A 23,995-nucleotide genomic window follows, 5' to 3' on the forward strand; every position below is an offset into this window, starting at 1 on the left:
AGTCCTGGGCTTTCACTCCCTCCCCGTTCCAACTCCTTTCTTCCTGCCGGGTTCTGGGGTGGGGGGGTGTTCAGGTCCCGCCTGGCCACGGCTTGTATCTTACCCCCTTTGTGTGATGTTGAGTTCTCGCAGATGTAGATGTATCCTGGCTGTTGTACTGCATCCACTGGTGTCTCTTTTAGGAATAGTTGTATTTATTGTATTTTCATAAATATATATGTTTTGGGGAGGAGATTTCCACTGATCTACTCACGCCGCCATCTTCCCATGATCCCCAAAGCATTTTTTAATGCTTTTCTTGATTTACAAAACTGTAATGGTTTGCCAGTTTGTCTCACAGTCTTTAGGATATTAGTTAAAATTATTGATTTATCAAACCTTTTATGAGCTGCTTCCATGTGTCAGACCCTTACCAGGTTCAGGGATTGCAAAGATTAAGACACTTTTCTGTTGTTAATGAAGTAGTATGAGATAAATAAATGCACATCAGCGGAATACGAGCTTGGAAGTTGAATGAACAAAGTGGTACAGGAGAGAGCTGGAACTTCATTGGTCATTCTGAGACAGGGACCATGGGTATAGTCAGAGTAGGTTGAGGGCCTCCAGAAAAAGCATGGCAGGATATTTGCAGTCAGAGCAATGTAACTACATGCAAGGAAACCCACTACTAAAACTCTGTTAAACATTCAGCTCTAGAGTCATTCTTCAGTGAGATCAGTTAATATACCCCAGATAAAGAAGAGTAGCACATGTTTTCATTATGGTAATCATTTAAAATCATGTGTAAGATTCACTTTAACATGCTAAAAGGCCCAGGCCTATATGCTGTCTATCCTCCTTTAGATCTGATGAAGTGATTTTGCAAACTGAGCAACTAATTTAGCATGCAGGCCCAGGCATAAACAACACAGTAAAAGGCAAGAAGGATTCCACCTTAAAGATAAGATTGCATTTTAATACCCAAGAAGTTAAGCCGTTAGAAATTCTTTACTCTTTAGCAAACAATACCTCAGCCCACCTTGGGGGCTGAGCAGGTGGCTTTGTTTCATTTGCCGCCAGACCAAGATGCTGGTATCTCAAGAGAGAAATCATCAGAGCAGGAAGTTGCTTGTGTTAAGTTAATTCTAAATATTCAGGGACCACTTAATATGTCCACACCCCTAAGCTTTTTTTAATGTTCTCGAAAATCCTCAGCTGCCTATAAAACCCCCTAGACAAGGCACCACCCCGGACTCTCTTGTCCCCTCCTGGCGTGAGCCAGAAGCTCTGTCCTTTCACGTTATCTCTAAATAAAAGCCTGTACCTTGCTCTCCCACCTCCAGTGTTTGTGAAGCTCATTCTTCAACTTCGTGAACAAGAACCCCGGCATCAATTCCACCACTTTTTAAAAATGACAGTGTTCAAAGAGACAGATCCACAGAACTTTAGAGTTTCCTCCACAGCTTCTCTTAGTTCTCGCCAGCAGGGAACTCCACCTGAGACCGTTAACTGTAAGAAAGGAGGAGGTGGGGCCTCTTTTTTGTGTCTGATCTGGGTCTTCCGCCGCCAAGCATCGCTTTATTCGGGCTGTGCCTACAACTCCCAGAACACAAGGCGGAGCACGGAGGCGGAATCAGCCGGCCGAGCCAGATCTGTGATTGGCGGTCAGCGCTGGGCCAATTGGAAGAGTCGTTGTTAGGCGGCCCAAGAGAACCGGTCGGGAGGAAGGAGGCAAGATGGTGTTGGAAAGTACTATGGTTTGGTGAGGAGCCAGCTAGGGGCTCCGCGGGGGGAGGAGCCTTGGTCGGGGGCGCGTGTTTCGCGGAGGCCGGGAGGGCCTGGGGTGGGGGCGACGTGCCGATGGGCGAGGGGCGGCTTTGGGCGCGAAGGAAGGGGCCATGCCGACTCCCTGAGTCATCCTGGGGCCTGAGGGGCGAGGACAGGCTGGGGTACCCCCCATTCGCCCCGAACCTGCGGACAGCCGGTGACCGGCCGATCTCCACTCCAGCATCGGGCCTTAAGTAGACTAGTCCCAGGTTTGTCTTTAGCCAGAGTCCTGCTTCTTGGACTCGTCGTGCTTGTCTTCGGCCCGCCTCTCCTCCCAAAACAGTGGACTTTACGAAGAGAGGTTAGGTTATAAATCCCCATTAACTCGTCTCCAACTCCATTACCTTTCCCTGTATCATCTTCAGTAGTGCTCTTTACAGATTGCTTTCTGTGTGTTGGGCAGTAATTTAATTTACCTCACTTAAACCTCAGAACACTTCAAGGTAAATATCCCTCCATTTTATAGATAGGATACCGAGTCTCAGCAATTTTAAATGACTTAACTCAAATCACAGAGCTAGTTAAGTGTTGGAGTCAAGATTTAAATCCAGGGCTATCTGACACAAAGACTCTTCCTGTCGAGCTAGCTCTCTCCATCAGTCTCAGACTTGGCCTGAGTATCCATTATGAGTTGAATTAGAAGTTAAGGACACAAATTTTTGCAAGGTGTCAAGAGTTTCTTCTAAGAGTGAGCATAGAATGTAATACAAAATGGTACACAAACACACAAGTTGCCAATTCGATGAAACAGGCACCTCTAAGAATTTTCTCTTTAGGGGGAGAATAACTTTGCCAGATAAAGTATAAGATGGCCAGTTAAACTTGAATTTCAGATACATAGTAATTTTAATATAAAAAATAGCTATAAGTATGTCCCAAATATCGCATGGGACATGTGACTTATACTAAAAAGTTATTTGTTATTTATCTGAAATTCAAGTGTAGCTGGGAGGCCTGTATTTTTATTTGCTAAATCTGGCTACCTCTAGGAGAGAGCATATAAGGGAAGAAAGAAAACAGGATTTGGTATTCAAAAGCCTGTGTGTTTTGGTACTTAACCAGCTGCATGTTCTTGAGAATGTAGTAAATCACTATTTATAAAATGGGAATAATCGTAACATGCAGTTGCCTTGTAATAGCACCAGTAGGTACAATGTTTGTGATGGTGCTCTCTGTAAGCTGTTGGAGCACTAAATATATATTGAGTCCTCAAAAAATAGTTTAAGAGGGACTTTGAGGGGACTTAAAAAAATGTTGAGGAGGAGAGACCATTAGAGGAAGGGGAAAGCATAAACAAAGCTGCTGAAGTGTAAATGCCCAAGACATATTTAGGGATTAGAGAATAGATTGGTATGACTTGATTGAAAGGTGGATGGGATCATGTAGAAGACCAAAAATGGTTAAGCTCAGGAGGTTGAATTCTGCCCTGTGCCCTTCAGTAAAAAACTATTGAAAAAGTTCTGAGGGTAATGAAGGCAGAACTGTATACAAAATGGCATTTAAGAATATTGATCTGATTTTATATATAGGAGGAAAGATACAGCCCAGAAAAACATATTGGTGGCCTATTTTATTTTATTTATTTTATTTCTTTTTTTAAAGGTATAATTGATGTACACTCTTATAAAGGTTTCACATGAACAACATTGTGGTTACTACATTCACGCATATTATCAAGTTCCCCCCACTTACCCCATTGCAGTCATTGTCCATCAGCATAGTAAGATGCTATAGAATCACTACTTCTCTTCTCTGTGCTGTACTTCCTCCCCGATGTCCCCCCTACATTATGTGTGCTAATCCTAATACCCCTCAATCCCCTTCTCCCTACCTCCCCACCTGCCCTCCCCAACCCCTTCCCTTTGTTAACCCCTAGTACCTTCTTGGAGTCTGTGAGTCTGCTGCTGTTTTGTTCCTTCAGTTTTTGCTTCGTTGTTACACTCCACAAATGAGAAAAGTAATTTGGTACTTGTCTTTCTCCACCTGGCTTATTTCACTAAGCATAATAGTCTCTAGGTCCATCCATGTTGTTGCAAATGGTAGGATTTGTTTTCTTCTTATGGCTGAATAATCCATTGTGTATACGTACCACCTCTTTATCCATTCAAATGTTGATGGACACTTAGGTTGTTTCCATTTCTTGGCTACTGTAAATAGTGCTGTGATAAACATAGCAGTGTCTATGTCCTTGTGAATCTGGGATCTTGTTTTCTTTGGGTAAATTACTAGGAGTGAAATTCCAGGGTCAAATGGTATTTCTATTTTCAGTTCTTTAAGGAACTGCCATATTGCTTTCCACAATGGTTGAACTAATTACATTCCCATCAGCAGTATAGGAGGGTTCCCCTTTCTCCACATCCTCGCCAGCATTTGTTGTTCCTGTTCTATGTTGGCCATCCTAACTGGCGTGAGGTGATATCTCATTGTGGTTTTAATTTGCATTTCCCTGATAGTTAGCAATGTGGAGCATCTTTTCATGTGCCTGTTGGCCATCTGAATTTCTTCTTTGCGGACTTGTCTGTTTATCTTCTCCACCCATTTTCTAATAGGCTTATTTGCTTTTTGGGTATTTATCTTCTAAGAGTTTTATGGTGTCATGACTTAGATTGAGGTCTTTGATCCATTTTGAGTTTACTTTTGTGTATGGGTATAGACAATCCAGTTTTATTCTCTTGAATGTAGCTGTCCAGTTTTGCCAACACCATTTCTTGAAGAGGCTGTCATTTCCCCATTGTATGTCCATGGCTCCTTTATCATATATTAATTAACCAAATATGGTCGGGTTTATATCAGGGCTTGCTAGTCTGTTCCATTGCTCTATGGGTCTGTTCTTGCGCCACTACCAAATTGTCTTGATTACTGTGGCTTTATAGTAGAGCTTGAAGTTGGGGAGCATAATTCCCCCCACTTTATTCTTCCTTCTCAGAATTGCTTTGGCTATTCGGGGTCTTTTGTGGTTCCATATAAATTTTAGAACTATTTGCTGTAGTTTGTTGAAGAGTGCTATTGGTATTTTGATAGGGATTGCATTGAATCTGTAGATTACTTTAGGCAGGATAGCCATTTTGACAATATTAATTCTTCCTATCCATGAGCATGGGATGTGTTTCCATTTATTGGTATCTTTAGTTTCTCTTATGACTGTCTTGTAATTTTCAGTGTATAGGTCTTTTACTTCCTTCGTCGGTTTATTCCTAGGTATTTTATTCTTTTTGATGCAATTGTGAATGGAATTGTTTTTCTGATTTCTCTTTCTGTTAGTTCATCATTAGTGTAGATGAGTGTAACAGATTTCTCTGTATTAACTTTGTATCCTGCAACGCTGCTGAATTCAGATATTAGATCTAGTAGTTTTGGAGTGGATTCTTTAGAGTTTTTTATGTAAAACATCATATCATCTGCAAATAGTGACAGTTTAACTTCTTCCTTACCAATCTGGATGCCTTTTATTTCTTTGTATTGTCTGATTGCCGTGGTTAGGACCTCCAGTACTGTCTTGAATAAAAGTGGGGAGAGTGGGCATCCATGTCTTGTTCCCTATCATAGAGGAAAAGCTTTCCGCTTCTCACTGTTACATATGATGTTGACTGTGGGTTTGTCATATATGGCCTTTGTTTTGTTGAGGTACTTGCCCTCTATACCCATTTTGTTGAGATTTTTATCATGAATGGATGTTGAATTTTGTCGCATGCTTTTCAGCATCTGTGGACATGATCATGATTTTTCTCCTTTTTGTTGATGTGCTGTATGATGTTGATGGATTTTCGAATGTTGTACCATCTTTGCATCCTTGGAGTAAATCCTACCAGTTGATCATGATGGAGGATTTCTTTTTTAAGGTAATGTTGATACACACTTATAAAGGTTTCACATGAAAAACAATGTGGTTACTACATTCACCCATATTATCAAGTCCTCCCCTGTACTCCATTGCAGTCACTGCCCATCAGTGTAGTAAGATGCCACAGAGTGACTATTTGCCTTCACTGGTCTACACTGTCTTCCCCATAACACCTCACACCATGTGTACTAAACATAGTACCCCTCAGTTCCCTTCTCCCTCCCTCAACACCCATCCTCCCTAACCCTCCCTTTGTAACCACTAGTCCCTTCTTGGAGTCTGTGAGTCTGCTGCTGTTTTGTTCCTTCAGTTTTGCTTCATTGTTATACCCGACAAATGAGGAAAATTTTTTGGTATTTGTCTTCCTCCACCTGGCTTATTTCACTGAGCGTAATACCCTCTAGCTCCATCCATGTTGTTGCAAATGGTAGGATTTGTTTTTTTCTTATCACTGAATAATATTCCATAGGGTGTATGTACCGCATCTTCTTTATCCATTCATCTACTGATGGACACTTAGGTTGCTTCCATTTCTTGGATCTTGTAAATAGTGCTGCGATAAACATAGGGGTGCATATGTCTTTTTGAAACTGGGCTTCTGCATTCTTAGGGTAAATTCCTAGGAGTGGAATTTCTTCGTCAAATGGTATTGCTGTTTTAAGTTTTTTGAGGAACCTCCATACTGCTTTCCATAATGCTTTAACTAATTTACATTCCCACCAGCAGTGTAGGAGGGTTCCCCTTTCTATACATCCTCGCCAACATTTGTTGTTATTTGTCTTTTGGATGGTGGCAATCCTTACTGGTGTAAGGAGATCTCTCATTGGGATTTAATTTGCATTTCTCTGTTGATTAGTGATGTGGAACATCTTTTCATGTGCCTGTTGGCCATCTGAATTTCTTCTTTGGAGAAGTGTCTGTTCAGATCTTCTGCTGCCCCCCCCCTTTTTTTTTTGGTATCATTAGTCTACAATTACATGAAGGCTCCCCCCTTCACCAAGTCCCCCCAACAAACCCCATTACAGTCACTGTCCATCAGCATAGTAAGATGCTGTAGAATCACTACTTCTCTGTGTTGTACAGCCCTCCCGGTGCCCCCCACCCACCACATTATACATGCTAATCGTAATGCCCCCTTTCTTTTTCCCCGCCCTTATCCCTCCCTTCCCACCCGTCATTCCCAGTCCCTTTCCCTTTGGTAACTGTTAGTCCATTCTTGGGTTTTGTGATTCTGCTGCTGTTTTGTTCCTTCAGTTTTCCTTTGTTCTTATACTCCACATATGAGTGAAATCATTTGGTACTTGTCTTTCTCTGCTTGGCTTATTTCACTGAGCATTATACCCTCTAGCTCCATCCATGTGGTTGCAAACGGTAGGATTTGTTTTCTTATGGCTGAATAAGATTCCATTGTGTATATGTACCACATCTTCTTTATCCATTCATCTATTGATGGACACTTAGGTTGCTTCCATTTCTTGGCTATTGTAAATAGTGTTGCGATAAACATAGGGGTGCATCTCTCTTTTTCAAACTGGGCTGCTGCATTCTTAGGGTAAATTCCTAGAAGTGGAATTCCTGGGTCAAATGGTAAGTCTATTTTGAGCATTTTGAGGAACCTCCATACCACTTTCCACAATGGGTGAACTAATTTACATTCCCACATTCCCACCAGCAGTGTAGGAGGGTTCCCCTTTCTCCACAACCTCGCCAACATTTGTTCTTGTTTGTCTTTTGGATGGTAGCCATCCTTACTGGTGTGAGGTGATATCTCATTGGGTTTTAATTTGTATTTCTCTGTTGATTAGTGATGTGGAGCATCTTTTCATGTGTCTGTTGACCATCTGAATTTCTTCTTTGGAGAACTGTCTGTTCAGCTCCTCTGCCCATTTTTTAATTGGATTATTTGCTTTTTGTTTGTTGAGGTGCGTGAGCTCTTTATATATTTTGGATGTCAACCCTTTATCGGATCTGTCATTTATGAATATATTCTCCCATACTGTAGTGTACCTTTTGTTTTATTGATGGTGTCCTTTGCTGTACAGAAGCTTTTCAGCTTGATATAGTCCCACTTGTTCATTTTTGCTTTTGTTTCCCTTGCCTGGGGAGATATCTTCATGAAGAAGTCGGTCTTGTTTATGTCTAAGAGATTTTTGCCTATGTTTTTTTCTAAGAGTTTATGGTTTCATGACTTATATTCAGGTCTTTGATGCATTTCGAATTTACTTTTGTTTATGGGGTTAGGCAATGATCCAGTTTCATTCTCTTTCATGTAGCTGTCCAGTTTTGCCAGCACCATCTGTTGAAGAGACTGTCATTTGCCCATTGCATGTCCATGGCTCCTTTATCATATATTAATTGACCATATATGTTTGGGTTAATATTTGGAGTCTCTATTCTGTTCCACTGATCTGTGGCTCTGTTCTTGTGCCAGTACCAAATTGTCTTGAGTACTGTGACTTTGTAGTAGAGCTTGAAGTTGTGGAGCGAGATCCCCCCACTTTATTCTTCCTTCTCAGGATTGCTTTGGCTATTCGGGGTCTTTGGTGTTTCCATATGAATTTTTGAACTATTTGTTCCAGTTCGTTGAAGAATGCTGTTGGTATTTTGATAGGGATTGCATCGAATGTGTGTATTGCTTTGGGTAGGACGGCCATTTTGGCAATATTAATTCCTCCTAGCTAGGAGCATGGAATGAGTTTCTATTTGTTAGTGTCCTCTTTAATTTCTCTTAAGAGTGTCTTATAGTTTTCAGGGTATAGGTCTTTCACTTCCTTGGTTAGGTTTATTCCTGGGTATTTTATTCTTTTTGATGCAATTGTGAATGGAATTGTTTTCCTGATTTCTCTTTCCGTTAGTTCATTGTTAGTGTATAGGAGAGCCACTTATTTCTGTGTGTTAATTTTGTATTCTGCAACTTTGCTGAATTCCGATATTATTTCAGTAGTTTTGGAGTGGAGTCTTTAGGGTTTTTTATGTACAATATCATGTCATCTGCAAATAATGAGTTTGACGTCTTCTTTACCAATCGGATTCCTTGTATTTCTTTGTTTTGTCTAATTGCCTTGGCTAGGACCTCCAGTACTATGTTGAATAACAGTGGGGAGAGTGGGCATCCCTGTCTTGTTCCCAATCTCAGAGGAAAAGCTTTCAGCTTCTTGCTGTTCAGTATGATGTTGGCTGTGGTTTTATCATATATGGCCTTTTTTATGTTGAGGTACTTGCCCTCTATACCCATTTTATTGAGAGATTTTATCATGAATGGATGTTTAATTTTGTTGAATGCTTTTTCAGCATCTATGGAGATGATCATGTGGTTTTTGTCCTCCTTTTTGTTGATGTGGTAGATGATGTTGATGGACTTTTGAATGTTGTACCATCCTTGCATCCCTAGAATGAATTCCGCTTGATCATGGTGTATGATCCATTTGATGTATTTTTGAATTCATTTTTCTAATATTTTGTTAAGTATTTTTGCATTTACGTTCATCAGGGATATTGGTCTGTAGTTTTCTTTTTTGGTGGGGTCTTTGCCTTGTTTTGGTATTAGGGTGATGTTGGCTTCATAGAATGAGTTTGCGAGTATTCCCTCCTCTTCTATTTTTTAGAAAACTTTAAGGAGAATGGGTATTATGTCTTCTCTGATAAAATTCTGAGTAAATCCATCTGACCTTGGGGTTGTGTTCTTGGGTAGTTTTTTGATTACTGCTTCAATTTTGTTGCTGGTGATTGTTTTGTTTAGATTTTCTGTTTCTTCCTTGGTCAGTCTTGGAAGATTGTATTTTTGTAGGAAGTTGTCTATTTCTTCTAGGTGTTCCAGCTTGTTAGCATATAGGTTTTCATAGTATTCTCTAATAATTCTTTGTATTTCTGTGTGGTCTGTCATGATTTTTCCTTTCTCATTTCTGATTCTGTTGATGTGCGTTGTTTCTCTTTTTCTCTTAATAAGTCTGGCTAGAGGCTTATCTATTTTGTTTATTTTCTCAGAGAACCAGCTCTTGGTTTCACTGATTTTTTTCTATTGTTTTAATTCTTCTCAATTTTATTTATTTCTTCTGTGATCTTTACTATGTGCCTCCTTCTGTTGACTTTAGGCCTCATTTGTTCTTCTTTTTCCAATTTCGATAGTTCTGACGTTAGACTATTCATTTGGGATTGTTCTTCCTTCTTAAATATGCCTGAATTGCTATATACTTTCCTCTTAAGGCTGCTTTTGCTGCATCCCATAGAAGTTGGGGCTTTGTGTTGTTGTTGTCATTTATTTCCATATATTGCTGCATCTCCATTTTAATTTGGTAGTTGATCCATTGACTGTTTAGAAGCGTGTTGTTAAGCCTCCATGTGTTTGTGAACCTTTTTGCTTTCTTTGTACAATTTATTTCTAGTTTTATACCTTTGTGGTCTGAAAAGTTGGTTGGTAGGATTTCAATCTTTTGGAATTTACTGAGGCTCTTTTTGTGGCCTAGTATGTGGTCTATTCTGGAGAATATTCCATGTGCACTTGAGAAGAATGTGTATCCTGTTGCTTTTGGATGTAGAGTTCTATAGATGTCTATTAGGTCCATCTGTTCTAGTGTGTTGTTCAGTGCTTCTGTGTCCTTACTTATTTTCTGTCTGGTGAATCAAACCATTTGAGTGAGTGGTGTGTTGAAGTCTCCCAAAATGAATGCATTGCATTCTATTTCCTCCTTTAATTCTATTAGTATTTATTTCACATATGCTGGTGCTCCTCTATTGGGTGCATATATATTTATAATGGTTATATCCTCTCATTGGACTGAGCCCTTTATCATTATGTAATGTCCTTCTTTATCTCTTGTTACTTTCTTTGTTTTGAATTCTATTTTGTCTGATACTAGTACTGCAACAACTGCTTTTTTCTCCCTGTTGTTTGCATGAAATATCTTTTTCCATCCTTTGACTTTTAATCTGTGCATGTCTTTGGGTTTAAGGTGAGTCTCTTGTAAGCAGCATGTAGATGGTTCTTGCTTTTTTATCCATTCTATTACTCTGCATCTTTTGATTGGTGCATTCAGTCCATTTACATTTTGCGTTATTATTAAAGATATGTACTTATTGTCATTGCCAGCTTTAGGTTCTTTGTTACCAAAGGTTCAAGATTAGCTTCTTTACTATCTTACTGTCTAACTTAACTCACTTATTGAGCAATTATAAACACTGTCTGGTGCTTCTTTATTTCTCTCCCTTATTCTTCCCCCTCCACTCTTCATATGTTAGGTGCTTTGTTCTGTGCTCTTTTGTGTTTCCTTTGACTGCTTTTGTGGATAGTTGATTTTATTTTTTGCCTTTAGTTAGTATTTGGTTGGTCTGCTTTCTTTGCTGTGATTTTATTTTCTCTGGTGACATCTATTTAGCCTTAGGAGTGCTCCCATCTAGAGTAGTCCCTCTAAAATATCCTGTAGAGGTGGTTTGTGGGAGGCAAATTCCCTCAACTTTTGCTTGTCTGGGAATTGTTTAATCCTTCCATATTTAAATAATAATCGTGCTGGATACAGTTTTCTTGGTTCAAGGCACTTCTGCTTCATTGCATTAAGTGTATTATGCCATTCTCTTCTGGCCTGTAAGGTTTCTACTGAGAAGTCTGATGATAGCCTAATGGGTTTTCCCTTGTAGGTGACCTTTTTTCTCTCTCTGGCTGCCGTTAATGCTCTGTCTTTGTCCTTGATCTTTGCCATTTTAGTTACTTGTGTCTTGGTGTTGTCCTCTTTGGGTCCCTTATGTTGGGAGTTCTGTGCGCCTCTGTGGTCTGAGCGACTATTTCCTCCCCCAGTTTGGGGAAGTTTTCAGGAATTATTTCTTCAAAGACACTTTCTGTCCCTTTTTCTCTCTCTTCTTATGATACCCCTGTAATGCGAATATTGTTCTATTTGGATTGGTCACACAGTTCTCTTAATATTCTTTCATTCCTGGAAATCCTTTTATCTCTCTCTACTTCAGCTTCTCTGCATTACTTTTCTCTGATTTCCTTTCCATTAATGGCCTTTTGCACCTCGTCCAGTCTGCTTTGAGTTCTTCCAGAGATTTTTTTATTTCTGTATTCTCCCTCTACGTGCTCCTTTAGCTATTGCATATTTCTCTGCAGATTCATCAGCATGGCTATGACCTTTATTTTGAATTCTTTTTTGGTGAGATTGGTTAGGTCCCTGTCCCCAGGCCCTCCTCTAGAGGTCAGGGGTTGTCTGGGCTGTTTTGGACTGGACTAAATTCTTCTGCCTTTTCATGATGATAGAGGTAGCTGTAGGCAGGTAGCGCATGTTTCAGCTGGTAGAACAAAGTGCTTTCCTGCTTGCTGTTTGCCTTGCCCTTCTCTGCTGCCTGTGTCGGTTACCTGCATTCCTGGAGCAACCTCCGGGTTAATCCTCTAAGCTGCTGTGGGCAGGGTCTCCGTCAGAGTAGCGCAAAGCCCTGCTGGGAGTGGCAGGCACACCGGATGCGCTCTCCTGCAAAAGCAGCACCCCTGCCGGGCAGCTGTATACTGGCAACAGCCTTTGGGTCTGGCCTGGGTGGCTGTGTGCTGGGCTTAGTTTTGGGCAGCTGCTGGTGGTGCAGCTGCTCCTGGGCTTCTCCTCCGCCGCTGGCTCCCATGGGCTGCTCCCAGGCTCCTCTGGTGCCACCACCAGTGGCACGCGTGGGCTGATTAGTTGCCGCCACTGCTGGCTAGTGCAGACGTCTCCTGGGCCCCTCTGGCGCTGCTGCTGGTGTGTACAGGCTGCTCCCGGGCCACTCAGTTGCTGCCGCTGCAGGCTTGCATGGGCTGCTCCTGGGCCCCTCTGGTGCCACCGCCGCTGGTGCGTATGGGCTGCTCCCTGTGCCCTCTGGCATCGCCGCTGTGTGTTCGCGTGGGCGGCTCTGTCGCTGCCACTGCCAGCTCACACGTGTTCATCCCGGGCCACTTGGGTGCTCCCACCACAGGTTCACACAGCCAGTCGTTCGCCACCACTGGCAGCTCACGCATGCCGGCCCTAGGCTGCTCGGCTGCAGCAGGCTTGCGCGGGCTACTCCTGGGCCTCTCTGGCACCGCTGCCCCTGTTGCACGCTACCGCTCTCCCACTACTGGGCTGGTGTGTAGGGGTCCGCACCAGTTGGGGGAATGACTTGCAGGCTGCTTATCGCCGTGAGGGGCTTCAGAGCTGCGCTGCCACCCTGGGGGTTATGTCGCCTAGATTTCCCTGTAATTCCCAGTTGCTGGGGTGAGTGTGCCGGGACAACTTTGTCCAGCTGTGGGTCCCTGTCGCTTTAAGACTTGCAAAAAGCACTTGCTTTTCTTTTGTCTCAGGGATGCCGGTTGTGAGGACCTGCTCACAGGTTTTGCTTTTCCATTTCTCTAATATCCAGCACCCTGTGCACCTGGTGTCTGCGCTCCAGGTGCAGATTTCTAGAGCTGGTTGTTCAGCAGTCCTGGGCTTTCACTCCCTCCCCACTCTGACTCCTTTCTTCCCACCAGGGTCTGGGATCGGGGGGCGTTCGGGTCCCTGTGGGCCATGGGTTGTATCTTACCCCTTCGTGTGATGCTGACTTCTCGCAGATGTAGATGTAGTCTGGCTATTGTACTGTATCCACTGGTGTCTCTTTTAGGAATAGTTGTATTTGTTGTATTTTCAAAAATATGTATGTTTTGGGAGGAGATTTCCACTGAACTACTCATGCCACCATCTTGGCTCCCCATCCTTCTGCCCAGTTTTAATTGGATTATTTGCTTTTTGTTTGTTGAGGTATGTAAGTTCTTTATATATTTTGGAAGTCAACCCCTTATCGGATCTGTCATTTATGAATATATTCTCTCATACTGTAGGATGCCTTTTTGTTCTACTGATGGTGTCCTTTGCTGTACAATAGCTTTTTAGTTTAACATAGTCCCACTTGTTCACTTTTCTTTCCCTTGCCAGGGGAGATATATTCATGAAGAAGTTGCTCGTGTTCATGTCCAAGAGATTTTTGCCTATGTTTTTGGTTTCATGACTTCCATTCAGGTCTTTGATCCATTTTGAGTTTACTTTTGTGTATGGGGTTAGACTTGTCCAGTTTCATTGTCTTACATGTAGCTGTCCAGTTTTGCCAACACCAGCTGTTGAAGGGGCTGTCATTTCCCCATTGCATATCCATGGCTCCTTTATCGTATATTAACTGACCATATATGCTTGGGTTAATATCTGGACTCTCTGTTCTGTTCCACTGGTCTGCGGCTCTGTTCTTGTGCCAGTACCAAATTGTCTTGAGTACTGTGGCTTTGTAGTAGAGCTTGAAGTTGGGAGGCGAGATCCCCCCTGCTTTATTCTTGCTTCTTAGGATTGCTTTGGCTATTCGGGGTCTTTTGTGGTTCCATATGAATTTTAGAACTATTTGCTCTAGATTGTTGAAGAGTGCTGTTGGTATTTTGATAGGGATTGCATTGAATCTGTAGATTGCTTTAGGCAGGATGTCCATTTTGACAATATTCATTCTTCCTATCCATGAGCATGGGATGTGTTTCCATTTATTGCTGTCTTCTTTAATTTCTCTCATGAGTGTCTTGTACTTTTCAGAATATAGGTCTTTTACTTCCTTTGTTAGATTTATTCCTAGGTGTTTTATTCTTTTTGATGCAATTGTGAATGGAATTATTCTCCTGATTTCTAATTTTTGCTAGTTCATTGTTAGTGTATAGGAACGCAAGATTTCTGTGTATTATTTTTGTGTCCTGCAGCTTTGCTGAATTTATATATTACATCTAGTAAGTTTGGAGTGGATTCTTTAGAGATGGACAATCTTTTTTATGTATTTTTGAATTTGGTTTTGCTAAATATTTTGTTGAGTATTTTTGCATCTATGTTCATCAGAGATGTTGGTCTCTTTTTTTTATGGTGTCTTTGCTTGGTTTTGGTATTAGAGTGATGTTGGCTTCATAGAATAAGTTTGGAAGTATTCCTTCCTCTTCTACTTTTTGGAAAACCTTAAGGAGAATGGGTATTAGGTCTTGTCTAAAATATGTAATTCAGCAGTGAAGCCATCTGGTATGGGGGTATTGTTGGCCTATTTTAATAGCCTAGGCACAGAATAGTAATGAGAGTCACTCCTTTTTTCTTTAGGGCCTCATGCTTTGCTGTGCATCAGAATTTTATGGAGCAGCTTTTTAAAAATTCCGTGTATTTGATTCTGTTTTTGATCTGCTGAGGCGGAATCTCAGCTAGGAAGTTGAGGCATCTTCATTCTTTGATTAGATGAAGACTTTATGGAATAGCTGTGTAATATTATAAGACTTTATTTTGATTTTGATTTTTGTTGGAGGAAAATTGCATACCATCGAGGAAACAAAGTCACAAGAAATGCGTACGTTATTCCATTCATAGAATTCAAAACTGGGAAAACTAAACATTGTGTTTTTTAGGGCTGCATACATGTTAAGGTGTCTGTGTTTTTACCACCATCACCACTACCAGCATCCTCCCTGTGGTTCTGATGCACAAGAGTGTTAGAACTACTGCTGAGTTTGCCCCTGTCCCTTCTCCCTGCCTCTCAAGTCCCCTTTCTTACTCTGACACCTTTCTTCCAGCCTTCATCCATCTGCTGCTCTTGCCCACAACCCTTGTACTTAGTAGCCATTCCATCTGGACAATCCTCAGAGCCTCCCTTGTTCCTGAATTTGAACTCAACCACTGTATTTCAAACTGGAGAAGCAGTTACTTCCCTGCTGGGAGAATAAATGGAAACAGTGTATTAAGGGAAAAAGAATATAATATAAGGTCAGCAGAGTCAGCCCTTGACCTTCTTTAATTTACATAGATTGTAAGAAAGTTAACTCAACTAGTTTGTATTTCATGCTTACTGTTGTGCCCCGTGCTAAGTATACTTCCATGCATTTCATCCTCATGGCAATCCCTGTAGGAGTAAATACAATAAACCCACTTTATGGATGAGGTAACTGGCCATTAGAGAAATGAAGCAACTTCTTCAGGATCATAGAATTAATAATTAACAGAGTGGAGATTTGAACCTGAGCCTGAACACTGCCCTTTACTCCCTTATCTACTTGTCTTTTATTAGCTTCTTAATTACTTCTCTCATTATTGGTTTGTATTTATTGCCAGGCAAAGCATACTAAAGAAAAATTTTCCCCGAAGCCCATATTGTTGACTAATAGATGTCTCTGATAGGGCACTGCTTCCTTCCATCTCATTGGCTGTGAGAGTTCTAAGTGATCTCTGGTCATCAAGAACTGATCCTGTTCTGGGGCTTCATAACCTGTTTACTTAGCTGCCTTCTTTTGGTTTTTGGGAAGCTGGAGCTTGTATTTCATATTACCTGGGTTTCGTAGACTGTGAGAAATTGCAGGGATAAAAGACATGAGATCTCAAATCCATGAAACCTCATTTTTGCAGTCGAGTCCAGCAGCCAAAGCTGTTAAACATTTAACCAGATGGTGGTATTGTGCTTTCCTGCACATAGTGCTGCCAAGTGTGTGTTACTTTATAAATATTCCCTGCCTTTGGAGTACTCCTATTTTAATGGCAGACTTAGAGTATTCATCCGTGACAGTGCTTAGTTACAGTTACATTCAGTTTATAAGAAGGTGATTGTGGTACATCAGTGAAGCACAACCTTCTGTGCTTATTACCAGAATCCCTTGTGGAGTGGAGGCTTAAAACTTTTTTACTCCTTTGGTCATTTTGAGTCAGTAAGTCCAGGGTAAGGCTTGGCCATCTGTTTTTGTTTTTTAAGTTGCAGGAGATTTTATTTCTTTAAGACTGAGAGCTGTTGCCCTACATGACAATGGCACTCACAGGAGAGGGCTTGAAGGGGGGTGGGATTCCCTGGGATTGGAGAGAATGTCTCAGAGAGATTCTACACTGTGTCTTCTTTCCTTCTCACTCCTAATCTACAGTGTGGACAACAGTGAGTATATGCGGAATGGGGACTTCTTACCTACCCGGCTGCAGGCCCAACAGGATGCCGTCAACATTGTATGTCACTCCAAGACCCGCAGTAACCCTGAGAACAACGTGGGCCTCATCACATTGGCCAAGTATATGGACAGGGTGGGGGGGGGCTTGGTAGGTGGGTCGGGGGTTTCCGACATGTGGCCTGCCTTATCCAGGCTGCTCTCCATTTCTGGATTCCACAAGGCTGCTTTTGCCTATCATCTTCCTAGACTACCTTGTTCACTATTCAGTATAAATATAAATAGCAACTTGTTTTTAATATTTACCCAAATTTAATGCAGTTTGAAGCTCTCTCAGGTAAAATTTCACAGTGTATTTTAAAGTCAGTGAAAAGTAATTTTGGATCAGAGCCCCAGGGCCTGTATCACACTTCCTGTTACCCCAGACATGATTTGTTTTAGGGTCTGATCAAATGAGTAAATTTCCACTCCAGTATACATGTTGTTAGCTAGAAAATGGGTCTAGAAATGGAGAGGGTTGGGGAGTTCTAAAGCAGCATCCAGCTCCTGTGGAGGATACTCCGTCCTGGGAGCACGAACAAATGAGAGGGGGATGCTAAGGGGAATCTGGAGGAAGAGGACAAGTTTCTCAAAAAGTCAGCCACTTATTTCCTGCTTTGTATACCAAACTCTAGGTGTTATTTTCAGTTTTACTGAGACATAATTGACATACACCTTTGTGTGAGTTTTAAGGTGTACATCATAATGATGTATGTATATATTGTGAAATGATCACCACAGTCAGTTTAGTTAACATTCACATCTCACATAGTTACAGGTATTTTTTTCCTTGTGATGCAAACTTTTAAGGTCTACTCTCCAAACACTAAATGTTTGATTAAGAAAATTAGAGATTACAGTTATTATCCAGGTCTCTAAAGAAAAGATGATTCAAACACAGTTTGGAGGCACTTTCCTGACCTGAACTCCATGTTCCAGTGACTGTGAAGTGCTGACCACCCTCACCCCTGACACTGGCCGCATCCTGTCCAAGCTCCACACTGTCCAACCCAAGGGCAAGATCACCTTCTGCACTGGCATCCGTGTGGCCCATGTGAGTCCTGGGACCCTCTGATTGCTCCTTCTCACTCTGAGGTTCTGCCTCCAACGTTATGCATTTCTTCCCTAGAATCTTGAGATAGAACCAGAGCAGAGGAGAGATGACCCAGAGAAAGGAGCAGAAAGGATGTGTTGGGATGGGTTCCTGGGATTGGTGAGGATTGTGAGGGGAAAACTGAACTTGAGAATGAACCCCCCTTCCTTATCCAGGCAGATGCAGCAAGAAGGGAAGGCTGGAGGAGGGGGTTTAGACCTGTGTGAGTACAACAGTAGACTTGAGGTACATAGAAACCATAAGAAAAAAAAAACAGTGATAGAGGAAAGAGCTGGGTGATTCTTCTGGCTGACCCTGAAAACTTCCTCCCCTTTATTAGCTGGCTCTGAAGCACCGACAAGGCAAGAATCACAAGATGCGTGTCATTGCCTTCGTGGGAAGCCCCGTGGAGGACAGTGAGAAGGAGGTGAGTCCAGGTGGCAGCTGGGGACTTGGGGCAACTTGGGTTGGGAGTGGGGTGTTTCAGCCCTTAGGAGAGCCTGGCAGAGGCCCTAGGTTCACCAGCTTGGAGAGGGGTGGATATGCAGCACTTAGTGTTTCTGTTGGGGACCTTGGGGAGGTCAGCCAGTTTTTGTATGCTTTTGTGAGATGTGTCATTTCCCTTCATAGTGTAGAACAGATTTCCTCATTTCTCTCCCCTTCTTCCCAGCTGGTGAAACTGGCTAAACGCCTCAAGAAGGAGAAAGTTAATGTTGACATTATCAATTTTGGGGAAGAGGTGAGTAAGGATTGGTTGAGGGCATTGACTTGATTTGGTTATAAGCAGAAAACAGTCCTTACCCAGAGGAGTGCCTGCACTTTGAGAGAGTAGCTGCAGACAAGAACTGAAATGGCAACGAATGGGGAGCAAGGCAGGAAGGAGAGCCTCCTGTGTTCTTCTTCCCCCAGGAGGTGAACACAGAAAAGCTGACAGCCTTTGTAAACACACTGAACGGAAAAGATGGAACCGGTTCTCATCTGGTGACAGTACCTCCTGGGCCCAGTTTGGCTGATGCCCTCATTAGTTCTCCAATTCTGGCTGGTGAGGGTGGTGCCATACTGGGTCTTGGTGCCAGTGACTTTGAATTTGGAGTGGATCCCAGTGCTGATCCAGAGCTGGCATTGGTGAGCAAACGACCTCAGGTAGAGCCCAAGGGTCTGTCTTTGTCCTCTTCTACTGGTGCCCACACATCACATAGCTTCCCTGGGGCTAGACAGTCCCAAATCCTTTGCTCATTTTCCTAGACCCCCTTTTGGACCCTCTTCTCCAAAATTGTGATCTCCAGGGGTGCCAATGTCAGATTCTCTCGTTTGCACCCCCATATATGTAAATCATAAGTTGCCCCTTTCGATGCCCCTTTTCCACCCCTCAGCCTACTTCCCCAGTGCCCAGCAGCGGTGAGGGTAGGAGAAAGTCTGACCTTACCCTGCCCTTCGCCAGGCCCTTCGTGTTTCTATGGAAGAGCAGCGGCAGCGGCAGGAGGAGGAGGCACGGCGGGCGGCTGCAGCCTCTGCTGCTGAGGCTGGGATTGCCACCCCTGGGACTGAAGGTACAAGAGGTGGAGTCTGCAGTCCTGGGGCCACGGGTGCTCGGTGGAAGCGGTACTGACTGGAGTGGGCATGGGGGGGTCTGGCAGCTGAGGAACCAGTTCGTGGGTGGGCCTGTGTGGGACATCCCGTCAGCTCTACCCTGCCACCTCTTCCTTTTCGCAGACTCAGACGATGCCCTGCTGAAGATGACCATCAACCAGCAGGAGTTTGGCCACACTGGTCTCCCCGACTTGAGCAGTATGACCGAGGAGGAGCAGATTGCATATGCCATGCAGATGTCCCTGCAGGGTGCAGGTGAGCCAGGGCCTGGGTGCTGGATCTCAGGCAGAGAGGTGGGCATGGGGAAGTGGAACTGAACAGACCAACTTCTTTTCCTCAGAGTTTGGCCAGGCAGAAGCATCTGACATCGATGCCAGTTCCGCCATGGACACATCTGAGCCTGCCAAGGTGAGGGCTAGGGATGACTGCTGACTCCTGTTAGGCTTAAAATCCTCTTGTGTTTAGGTCGTTAGCCTCTAGGCCTGGTACCAATCTTCTCAGGGTTTCATAAATGAGCTCTTTAAGGAGCAGAGGGAAAGAAACACATAGATGTACCTTCTGTGTAGGTAAACCTTGTTAAGGCAATGGAACGCTGGTGGTCAGATTTGGAGCAGTGTCTTAGTATTCCATAGTTTCCCTTCCTGTGTGGTAGGAACAGTCTGGACAGTTCTTTAGAACTTCTTCCCAGGAGAGTGATAGCAGGAACTAAATGTGGTGGTGCTTCTTTTTACCCTCTGAGCTCAGGAAGCAGAGTTCCCAGTTTTCTTCTCTACTGGTTGGCAATAAATGTTTGCATTCGTACCGTGTAGAGGCCCTGGGTATTTTCCTGAATTGTCCTTCCTGCGCCCGGCCAGAGTTGCCCCCACCCCTGAACAGGTGAGGTGCAGAAACGGGCTCAGGTGGCAGCATGCTCTGCCTCCTCCTCACCCTTGCTGGATCCCTGCCTGGCTGCCCTCACCCCAAGCTGACACTACCCCATTCCAGGAAGAGGACGACTATGATGTGATGCAGGACCCTGAGTTCCTTCAGAGTGTCCTGGAGAATCTTCCTGGCGTGGATCCCAACAATGAGGCCATTCGGAATGCCATGGGCTCCCTGGCCTCCCAGGCCACCAAGGATGGCAAGAAGGACAAGAAGGAGGAGGACAAGAAATGAGACTGGGTCTGCTCGGGGGGCTGCATGGGGTGGGGTGGGATGGAGGGTCAGATACATTATCTGTAACCATTACAGCCTAAATAAAGCTTGGCAACTTTTTTTTTTGCTTTTTTGCTTCTAACTGGTAGTTTTTGATTGTTGAGAGTTGGGGAAGAAGAACATGGCGTGAAGGAGAGCATTCCCTCTCGAGTTCCACGTTCCCTCTGATAGCTGGCCTCTCGATCCTGACTTGCTCCCCTGCTTCCCGTCTGCATCCATGACAGGCTCCGCTTGCATGTCTACTGCCCCGGGATTTTACTTTCTCATTACTTTGCTGAGATTCACTTAATTCACTGGGACCACAGAAGTGAATAGAAAACAGGCTTAGAAGATGTGTCATTTGGGGACATATCTTTGTCTCTCCAAATGCAGCCTTTGGGGACTCAGCCTAGGGCTGGGCCCCCATATAAATCAGTGATCACAGACTGAAAAGTGCCCAGAGAACCACAAACTCACTGTGGGAACAGGACAAAGACCAAACTCACAGCCTCTGTGAAGGCTCCTGGAGGTGACATCTGAGCCCTCAGACAGGCAAAAAGTCCATCAGCTGCTGGAAGGGATGAGATGTTCCCAGTCAGTAGGCTCAGTGTGGGCTGATAGCAGAGAGGTGCTTTGGAGGAACCGAGTAGCTTTCTTGAACTCACCTCTACATCCTCAAGAGAGAACTATCACCCATGTTTTACATTTATCACTTTTTCCCTTCATAGTTTTTTATGTACAGACTAAGCCAGAATTTGTTTAGTTGTGCTTGTTTTTGACCTTTATAAAAAATAGTTGTATACTGTGAGACTTCTGGGACTTGCTTTTTTAACAAACATTTTATTTCTGAGGTTCCTCAAAATTGTTGCATGTAGCCGTTTTTCATTCATGTTTCATGGTTGTATAGTATTACATACTGTGAAAATACCAAAATCCGTGCATTTTCCTGTTGATGAGCTTTTGCATTGTTTCCCTTGATTTTTCTGTTCTCAACAGTTACAGTGGAGATTTTTGAACATCTCTCCTGGTGCACTTGGGCAAGGGGTTCTGTAGGCTACTTTACAGGACTATGATGAATAGTTGTTCCTAGTGGTGTACGAGTTTGTACTCCCTTCTACAGTCCCCATATAAGTGGATTTGTTCTCTGGTTTCAGTTAGTATAATCAGTTGTCCGGAAGCAGATGATCATCCTGACTACTGTCAGGTAAATAGTAGCAACACGACACAAGGCCTACGTCATTGACCTTATTTCATCTCATCAGGTAGGCATTGTATTATATCATCAAAAGAAGGATGAGTAGTGTATAGAGTAAGGTATTTTGAGAAGCCACATTCATATAACTTACTCCAGTATATTGTTACAACTTTTATTGTTAATTTCCTACTGTGCTGAATTTATAATTGAAATGTTATCATAGGTATGTATTGGAAAAAAACAGTATATATAAGGTTTGGTACTATCCTTGGTTTCAGGTATCCACTGGGGGGCTTGTATAAGAATTCCTACTGACCACATCCTTTCCAGGCCTTGGTGTCATTAAGACTTACTAATTTCTGCCAACCTAGTGAGGATAAAATAATAATGGATTGTTGTCTTGATCTGCATTTCCCTGAGTTCTAATGAGATGGATCATCTTTTCAAAATATGTAAGGTTTTTATAATAAGATAATTGTGTTTCAATTTTTGTGAAATGTCTCTTCATGTCTTCTGTCCATTTTTCTATTGGGTTGTCTTTACTGATGTTTTGTAGTTCTTATTCTTGATACCAAATCATCATTGGTTATATATATATATTGGAAATATATTCTCCCTATTTATGGCTTCTTATTTTACTTTTCAAAAGGTGTCCTTCAGAGAACAAAGTTCTTAATTTAATGTCTAATACCTCAGTCTTTTCTTTCAAGGTTAAAGTTTTATGGTTTTTTTAAAAATCTAGAATCCATTTTTGCATATATTGAGATAGGGATTCACTTTCAGTTCTGTAATGTGGAGCAATTGTTACAGCATTGTTTATTGGAAAACCCCTCTTTCCTCAGTGATCTTCACTATTACTTCTGCCTGGACCCACTTTCCATGAATTTCATTTCCAGCACCACAAAATCAGACCTTAAAGCCTGAACATAAACAAGTTCCACAAAATGAAACTAGAAGATGTACTGTTTCTGAATAATGAATTTGTAGATTGTAGATAGTTGTGTCTAAATTTTGGGGGAGACTAATTATTAAAATATTACTTGAAAGAAGTGGCCCATCATCTATGGCTTGGGAATCTTTTTATAGGTGTTAGTTATATAAAGGTATCAGTCACTGTGGCTTCCCTGGGCCTGGATGTGGCTGCCCGAGCAGAACCATGTTCTGGCAGAGCCTACCCATCAGGCTGTGGCAGGACTTAACATTCCACTGTCCTAGTCCTCTGCATGCCAGCCAGGTGACCAGTGTTCAGGAGGACGCCGCTGCCAACTCCTCGACCTCTTGTGTTAATCATCACACATTCATTCATTCTGTCATCACAGCTTATGCTTTCACACTTACCCCCTGAATTGTGTCCAACTTCAGAAATGCTCCTCACTGAAGTCAAACACTCACTAGGCTTATAGACCCCTGTGTTGGCAGCTTTCCCACTTTGATATTCTCTACACACTTTTCAACAGTACTGTGAAGGAATATGATGCTCTGGCAATTCTGTAGGAATTTAATCAAAAGAAGCACCAAAGACCTAAGTATAAACGTGTTGAAAAATTGGGAACAATCTGTTATAGACAATTATGTTACATTAATACAGAATAATACACTATCATTAAATTTTGGAAGACCATTTAATGACGTTAGATATATGATTATGATATTAACAAATGCATACATAACAGTGTACCAAGGACTGTCCTAAATGCTTTACATGTTTTAAATTACTTAGTTTTCACAGCAATCCTATGTTGTAGCTATAGCATTATTAATCCTATTTAACAAAAAAAGGAAACAAACCTGATGAAGCTAGGTAGCTTGATTCTGATGGTGTGGTCCACAAACCCCTGAGGATCCCCAAGACCCTTTCAGGTGGTTTGTGAGGTTGAGACTAACTTCATAATACTAATATTTGCGTCTTCTACCATGTTGGCATTTGCACTGATGGAAAAGCAGTGGGGGTAAAACTGCTCATGCCTTAGCATAATTTGAAGGCAAGGCACACAAATTATACCTGTGGTACTCTTCACCCCCATATACTCACGGTTTATAAAAACAAAACACTGTCCTTGCTGAAGCAGCAAAACATAACAATTTTATTAAATCTCAACCATTGAGTACATGTCTTAATATTTTCCAAGGTAAAGTGGAAACTACGCAGAGCATTTTTGCTGCGTGCTGGAGTACTTCATGCCTTCATCTTACTCCCATCACTCTCAGCAGAAGATGTCACTTCCTTTGCAGAGAGAGTCAAGGCCATTAGGCAGAAAGCCCTGAACCCCCTCCCTTGGGCCACCTCCAGCCCCTTCTGGCGTCAGTCATGACGTCTCTCCTGAGTCTCCTGTCTTCAACATCTGCTCGGCCAGTGCCTTCCTC

At 42.6% G+C, this 23,995-nt stretch overlaps 1 protein-coding gene across 3 annotated transcripts; it reads left to right on the plus strand.

The window, feature by feature from the left end:
* Nucleotides 1-1,583: 1,583 nt before the first annotated feature.
* On the plus strand, nt 1,584-22,254 carry PSMD4 (proteasome 26S subunit ubiquitin receptor, non-ATPase 4). 3 transcript variants are annotated; one of them, XM_017670873.3, is made up of 10 exons: nt 1,584-1,741; nt 16,524-16,664; nt 17,520-17,634; nt 18,014-18,100; nt 18,344-18,412; nt 18,583-18,798; nt 19,115-19,223; nt 19,387-19,518; nt 19,604-19,671; nt 20,248-22,254. In XM_017670873.3, exons 1-10 carry the CDS (start codon nt 1,716-1,718, stop codon nt 20,416-20,418), a joined length of 1,134 nt encoding a protein of 377 aa, XP_017526362.1. In that variant the 5' UTR covers nt 1,584-1,715; the 3' UTR covers nt 20,419-22,254. The 3 variants fall into 3 exon arrangements, with proteins under 3 accessions (XP_017526362.1, XP_073090723.1, XP_036859139.1); XM_073234622.1 differs by lacking the exon at nt 20,248-22,254 and adding an exon at nt 20,073-20,226; XM_037003244.2 differs by lacking the exon at nt 18,344-18,412.
* The last annotated feature ends 1,741 nt before the right edge of the window (nt 22,255-23,995 follow it).

This window comes from Manis javanica, chromosome 4 (assembly GCF_040802235.1).
Source record: "Manis javanica isolate MJ-LG chromosome 4, MJ_LKY, whole genome shotgun sequence".
Taxonomy (NCBI): domain Eukaryota; kingdom Metazoa; phylum Chordata; class Mammalia; order Pholidota; family Manidae; genus Manis; species Manis javanica.

Coding starts and splice junctions, on each gene's coding strand:
- PSMD4 (XM_017670873.3), top strand. CDS start 1,716: ATGGTGTTGGAAAGTACTATGGTTTG. Junction 18,413..18,582: donor TTATCAATTTTGGGGAAGAG/GTGAGTAAGGAT, acceptor TTCTTCCCCCAG/GAGGTGAACACAGAAAAGCT. Junction 19,672..20,247: donor ACACATCTGAGCCTGCCAAG/GTGAGGGCTAGG, acceptor ACCCCATTCCAG/GAAGAGGACGACTATGATGT.